General features: G+C 43.8%; 1 protein-coding gene across 2 annotated transcripts in view; it reads right to left on the reverse strand.

The window, feature by feature from the left end:
* RALGPS2 (Ral GEF with PH domain and SH3 binding motif 2) overlaps positions 1–6,923 on the reverse strand; it is a 96,695-nt gene extending 89,772 nt beyond the window's left edge. Inside the window, exons 1-2 of one of the 2 annotated variants that reach the window (XM_010145901.1) lie at positions 6,798–6,923; positions 3,418–3,525 (exon numbers count right to left, since the gene is read on the reverse strand). In XM_010145901.1, coding sequence (XP_010144203.1) covers positions 3,418–3,525; positions 6,798–6,854 — 165 coding nt within the window. In that variant the 5' untranslated portion in view covers positions 6,855–6,923. The remainder of the gene's footprint in view (positions 1–3,417; positions 3,526–6,797) is intronic. The other variant, XM_010145976.1, reaches the window with a different exon arrangement.
* Between the last annotated feature and the right edge of the window lie 296 nt (positions 6,924–7,219).

The following is a 7,219-nucleotide window of genomic DNA, read 5'->3' on the forward strand; positions in this document are numbered from 1 at the left end:
TTCGCAGGTACGGCTAGAAAGCTGTCTGTAGACTCCTTAGCAAAAAACAAACGTGTCCTACTTCACAGCCATTGAACAGGATTCTTTCTCCCTCAAAACGCAGGAAACACGCAGGCATTTGACACATCCCCTGGAAAACGGTTTTCTTTACAGCCAACTTGGAACTTGCCACAGCAGCAGCTACGCTGGAGGATCTCACCTGTTCCAGCTTAACTCGTCCCTTTCTAAGGCAGCCTTCAACCTGGAAAAGAGCTTACCACGCCCCGCTGGTAACAACAGTGTAAGTGGACTGTCACACAGCTGTGAGAGGAAAATTTCCGGTACTGTTTGAACCAGAGCCTGTGAAGGGCTGGCAAACTTCTGCTAGAAAGTTCACACCAGACCGAACCAAGGGCCGTGGCATGAAGCGACGTACCCACTGTGCACTCAGGATGGTGCCAGGTGGCTGCCAAAGGGAAGAATTTGGAAAGAAAATCACCACAAATATTTAGCCTTGGCCTTCCCTTTGGCTTGGTAAGCAGCTTCTTGAAAGCACAGGATTACAAGCAAGAGGTACACACCCACCACTACAATGAGAACCTCACTAACACAGTCTCACATCCTCTTCGGTGCCGCTATCCTCAAGAGCTTGGCCATACTGACTCACTCTGGCAGTCTCCACTTAAACACCAAAACCCAGAGGAAGGTTTTACATTTCTCTGCTATTTCTACAACCTTCAGCAAGAATGATCAGAAGACGACAGTACCCAAAGCGAGCAAGCACTTCTGGAAAAGCAGATAAACTTGCTTGGAGAAACAAACATAAACAGCAAAGTGCAGCTGTGTACAGAAACATTGGAAGAGAAATGAAATTAATGATAACCTCGCCAAAGGGCTGAACACCGACTACCGGCGGTTTTGCTCAATTGCTCAGAATTCTGTCTGCAAGACATTTTGGATCCGTTCACAGTAAATGAAACCTGATACGAAGATCCAGTTACTTCAAAAGGGAGATGGCTAAGAGTAAAGACGTTTGCTTCGGGAGAACTGAGAGAACAGCAAAATTAGACCAGGTAGTAGAAACCAAAAAACCCACAACCACCAGTTCGGAATTGTGATGCGTTTAACTAAAACATTCCTGTTTGCGAGCGGAACTCTACCCACTCTGAGGCATAACGTGAAAGCAGTAAAGCCACCGGACTTCCATAAAGGGTTTCATTTCTTTTACTCACTAAGCAGGTAACATTTAGAACACCCACGGAAGTCAAAAGTTTCTGCACACGAGAGATGAAGGTTTAGACAGCAGAGGACAGTAGAGCAAAAGGGTTATGCAATGCAGTACCAGGCAAAGCACTTTCCTATATTGTGTTGGCCACGTGAGGGACAGCAGCTCCACAGAGACTAAGCGATCTACTCGGCTGCTCAACAGCATCCAGCGCTGGCTCGCGAGCAGAGCTGTCCAAAGGAACCGGCAGCTGTTCTCGCCTGAAGGCGTAATTCCACCGGAATCCATACCCCTAGACCCCAGTTTAAGTACTTACATTGCCTTTATGTACAGAAACGGACAGATAAAACTGAAAGGAGAGCCAGCCCCAAACACATCTTCCCAGGAAAAGCAGGTGATCCATTGCCCAGCTGTTCCTGACAACGGAGCAAGGAATAGGTGTGACCACATGACCTGAACCTCAGCCAGGAACAAATCCCATCAACTAGCCAAGAACCTAATGTGTAAGTACCATTTCATCATCCAGGTGCTTCAAATTGTGAGTGTTCATTAAAATCAATTTGGCCACTAATAATTAACTGAAATGGTTATTAACGATGAAGAAATAGAACAAATTTCATGGCAATATTTGTGATATATACTACCAGGTATTGATCATCTCCCCAGGACAACTCATCATGAATCTTGTCACTTGAACGATAAATAACTGCAGGAAGAGCAATAGCTTGGTAGCAATCTTTCTAGTAACAGACTTGAATCACTTAAAGGGATCATCTGTCATCTTAACTTCTACAAGTAGGGGAAGAAAAAAAATGGTAAAAAAATCACCCAAAGTTTGGGTTAAATGTTTTTACTCATTTGTTCTTGGTTCTGAAGGATATCCAACTCATTACTCTGGACCACTGCGCCCAGAAGAGGAAAACACTCAGAATTAACAGAGTTAAAAATTAAAACACCTCTGTGTCAGACAGCCCCTTTAAACAGTTTGGTCCAAATACAGAGTATTTATTCCGAATGTGGGATACGGAGCTTTGCAAGAAACCACCAGGCAGTGGGAGTTTTGGAAGCTTTGTAATAAGCAATAGATAGCGAGCGTTCTCAGGAGAAGTGATAGTGGGAGTAGTGGACCAGTTGCAACCAAGCGGACTCTTCCACGATGAGCTCATAATTACGGGCCAAGGGATGGGAAAAGGAAAGGAGGTGCCACAACAGTGAGTTTTCCCATGTTCTTGAATCTCTTATTGAGGAAGAAGAGTAAAGATGAAGTCAAATGACCCCCAAACAGCAACCCCAGCAGTGACTTTGGGCACGTGTGAAGTTACAGATTATGTAACTGGAAGGTGGAGTTTGGGGCGTTCACACACGCGTAGCGGCCATACGTTACGTGAGGGGTGGCTTTAACCTCTGCTCTAAAAGTAGTGCTGTTTGGGCACAGAGACAAGGCAGCTGCACAGCACGACGAGGACCACGTCGCCTCCATGGGGACACCCACAAGTGACCGTTAACTACCGACACCTCACCACTAAAACAATCCATGCTGGGGACGCTGCGGATTCAGACATCACTCGCTAGCCTAGGGTCAGTATGTATATGAACCAAGGGAACTGCTCCTTTCCCCTTCTCCCCTTAATCCATCACGATGGATTTGGACAGCATTTGGACAGCAGGGAATGCTTCTTCAGCCCTCGAATGCCCACAGGGTGCATCACTAGTTGTCTTAATCCTAGTAGCAGTAATTTGAGCTGTAATACTTCGGAAGCCTAAATTATAACAGTCTGTGTTTTATGTGACTCCACGTTTAGTCTGTTTTTAGATCAAATAAACCCTGTTATATTTGTGTGCATATCTCTGATTTTAGCCACCCTGGATCCTTCGAACCTTCCTGGAACAACCTCCAAAAAAAAAAATCAAGCACAGACCAAGTATGGCCCTGCAACTGAAACACACATGTCAGAATTACGCTGCAGCATAGCGATTTAAGAATCTTCGGTCTAAGTTACATATAAGAGTGTGAAAAACGCTTAGACAATGTAGCCCAAAAAGATCCCTGGACATTACCCAGAACAGACAATGAAGATCCAATTTTGAAATCCACGGATGAGAGAAGTGTGGCAACAAAAACACAGAAATGGAGAAGCAAAGGAAAAGCCGCCAAGCTTTTTTTTTTTTAAAAAAAAAACCACAAACGAACAAAAATTACTTTAATCGCTTACCGCATATTCTTCTGGTGTGACCTTTAGAACATCAAATACCACTGCATCAAAGCTCTTCTTCAGTTCAGCTGAACCTTTGTCACTCAAGGATTCAGAGCTGCTACTCTTCTGCAGAAACAAACAGAAACACTGATGACATTTTGGATTTATCTGCTTCTGTTTTGGTTTTTACACTCCCAAAAGCAAAATTTCAAACATCACTGATCGCAGGATTTTTCTGTTGGGCAAATCATCAATTGAAAGTCAGTCACAGGATGCACTTTCTCCTGACAAAGATCACTAACATCATAGACTCTCAAACTGACTTCGATGGTTTCCAAGGGCATTCCTCAAAACACAACCGCTACATTTCAGCACATGACTGAATTCCTGTTTTGTTGACAGAAAAGTTAACAACAATAACACCACCACCACCGTCACACTGAATTGCAAACAGAAAAAAATACCATATGGTGAGGAAAAAGACATGGGCTGCCCCAAAGCAATAGTTCACAGAGAACAGCGTCAATCTCTTCCTGCCTCTTAGAAACATTTAAAACTGAAAAAAGAAAAATGCAGCGTGAGCTACAAGTGTTCCTGTGGAAGACAGTACAAACAACTTTAGGTTTGATTTTTTTAAGTGCTAGTAATTCATATTTGCAAAGATACCAGATCCCAGAATGTTATTCTGTCAATCTTTACCTACAACACAAAAAAATTAAAACTTTGTATGGAATTAACACTTCATGTTGGTTTCATATATTGTTTTCAGATGGAAACAGTGCTCCTGTGTTGTGAGTAACCACTTCCTCTGGTACAGAGATGCAAACCCAGACTCTTCAGTCCTTACACGACAGCAGGGGTTTTTCCTATGGAGATCCAAGCGGTCACATCCAGATGTACGCTTCAGTCCCAGCCCCAGGCACACGCGCGGCAGAAATACGCACAACAGGTTTGCTAATACTTCGGAGGGATTCAAGAGAAAGAAAACCAGTACTGGTGCACAGAGCTTATTCTCTCCAGTGCTGGCAGCTCCAGCTCAGCTGGCAAAACACAGACAGCGCAAACCAAGAGCTGCCTCAGCTTATGCTGGGGACTGACGGAGACTCAACCCCATCACCCCTGGGATACCGCCCAGAAAGCTACAAACATTAGACTCTGGCCCACATAACAAAGGCACTTCCTGACAGTCTGTGTAGTTCTACAGCTAACGCTGAAAGCTTTCAAGACCGTGGGTATGGGTCACGTACACAACACGCACATGAACGTTCACTTCACCAGACCACTTCTGTGGGAAGGCAATTTCAGCACTGTCACACCGTACTCTGTCACTGTGTCACACTTGCACCACATCTGCTGACGTCAAGGCAGGAGGGAAGACAACACACGGTCACTGATGCCAGTAAACAGTTCTACTGCGCTAACGTGTCCTCCTGAAAACCTAACAAGGCAGTATCTTAGGGCTACACTATGTATTTTGACTTTGGCTTCCCACTCATAGAAACAAGAACATTTTAACATTTGAGGATTCAGACAGCTGAAATGAATCTTATCCATTTTTAAGTACTTTTGTTATCAGGAGACACAAAGAAAATACTCATTTAATCATCAAGTTTGGTTTTTATTAGGCTCTAAAAGCACCATCTCTCTGCAAAGACCTGCCTTTGAAAACCACCAAAAACTCCAAACCAGACAGGCATTTTCAGTAACCAACTTACCTGAGGAAACATTTCAGTTATAAGTCCTCCCTCCTCCCAGTTAGTCAAGATAGGAAAAAAACCCAACCACCTGCTGAAAGCAGATTCACTTAACTTTGCCAAAATATCTTTTACTTGATTTTATCAGACATGATGTAAACATTCAAGACCATCTTGTTGAGTAAAAAGAGAGCTTTCCTCCAAGACAATGTGCCAGTTCCGTGCCAACAAATGGTCAGTCAAAGATTCATCACACAATGACAAGGGAAAGGACAAGAATCTGTACCAAAACAACAGTCTGGGAGATCGATGCCAGCTTTCCTGTTTAAATCTTGACAATACCTGAGAAAATGTGCTGGACATTATGTGATTCCTTTTGATAAAGCAACCTCCAATTTTCCTTCCACCTTGTTTGTGGTCTGCCTCTCTATTTCCATACGCACATGCAAGTGCACAGCACACAGGCAGCTCTGCTAGCAAAACATCTGTAAATATGTACAGGAAACAAGCACCTTCTGTTAAGGTCCAAAGACTCGCCCAAGGAAACAACCGTTTTCAGGACTTTGTGGCTCTCAGCACTACTGACTTCGTAGTGTTCTTGAATCCCTTGGTTTTCAAACAAAAAAATAATGAAAGGGGGAAAAAAAAGCAAATCGACATCCACCATGGTGAAAACATGTTTCACTCTGTGACAAAAGCAATAAAAATAATGTGCATCAGCAAGAACGTAACTGTCTCCCCCAAGCAGAAAGCTCGGGGTATTATTGTACATCTGTACAAGCCAAAGCATTCATACTCAGTCACCCTGGAGAAGACAAACAACGCATCTGGAAACACACACTGAAGGCACATTGTCAGTTCCCTTCATCCCAGTTCCATGAGGCACTAACAAGAAAAAGCAAACAACAAACTTGAAGATGGAGTGAGCTCCAAAGTCTGGGGAAAACAAAACCAAACCAAACCACCAAAACCAGCCAAGTCTTGCGGACCCTCTGTCATCGCTAAGAATTTAGGAACCAGTCACAACTCAACAGCTCTTCATGTGATGCCAGCAAAAAGAACTCCAGAAGTTCTGGTACTAACTTCACCCTGACCCTTCTTTTCCTTAACAAGGAGATGACAAAGGGAAAACTCTATTAACTTCAAAATAAGAGGCATCAGCATGGGAGGCCAATCTCCACTGCTTGGCTGGTGCACACACTCTTAACTCAGGAACTGTTTGCTTCTGGAGGGGAGAAACTTCAGCAGACAAGTCAGGACCCACACCAGTGCCTGAATACAGTCCAAGAGACAAAGGCAACCACCTTACTGCAGTTCTGCTCTGTCTCACACACCCCGCAGTACCTGTCAAAGAAGAGAACATTTCCCACAGGCTTTGCCAGCCCAATTTACTGCCCTAAGAGCATCTATGATTGTTAAAACTTGAGAATAAATGCTTCCTTGTCTGGACGTGGTGGAAGAGAAGATAAAAAAGGCTGCTCTGGCTATGGCAAGGTTGTAAATGCCACCTCATGCTTTATTTCGGTATACAAAGGTCAGACCTTCGTCTCTTCACAGCTAAGCTGGGGCACATGACACCCACACACAAAACAAGAATCTCCTGCACCAGATCTGTGAAAACAAAAACTTACATTTTGGCACCTTTTAAAAAAATTGAGTACTTATTGTCTTAAGTACCCAGTAAGTGACTTCTGTGATCCTTACCTCAGAAGCAGTCGCTGCAATATTAACACCGCTTGACTGTCCGTTCATTAGGTCCATAGTGCCCACACCATTAATCTTCGGCCCTACAGTTACAGCAGCAGGATCATCTCCAAGGCAACTGAATAACCATTCCTACAAAGAGCAAAAAGTATTCAGAAACCATTAGAATCACGTGTTAAACAAGGCTCAGTCTCCAAAATCCATAACAAGAATAAAGTGGCTACACCACCTGGGGCTCTAAACTTTAGATTCAAACACAAGTTCTGAAGTTCCCTACTTAAAAATGACATCATCAACTGGCAGTTCCACTGTGACCCGTTACTCCCTGGCAGAAGGGGCTTTCACAGTCTTCTCCCTACTATTCTCCGTACCAGCTATCAATATGGAAATGTATGCATCAACCTAACTGAAAGTTAGGCTGG

This window comes from Buceros rhinoceros, unplaced genomic scaffold (assembly GCF_000710305.1).
Source record: "Buceros rhinoceros silvestris isolate BGI_N320 unplaced genomic scaffold, ASM71030v1 scaffold1370, whole genome shotgun sequence".
Lineage (NCBI taxonomy): Eukaryota > Metazoa > Chordata > Aves > Bucerotiformes > Bucerotidae > Buceros > Buceros rhinoceros.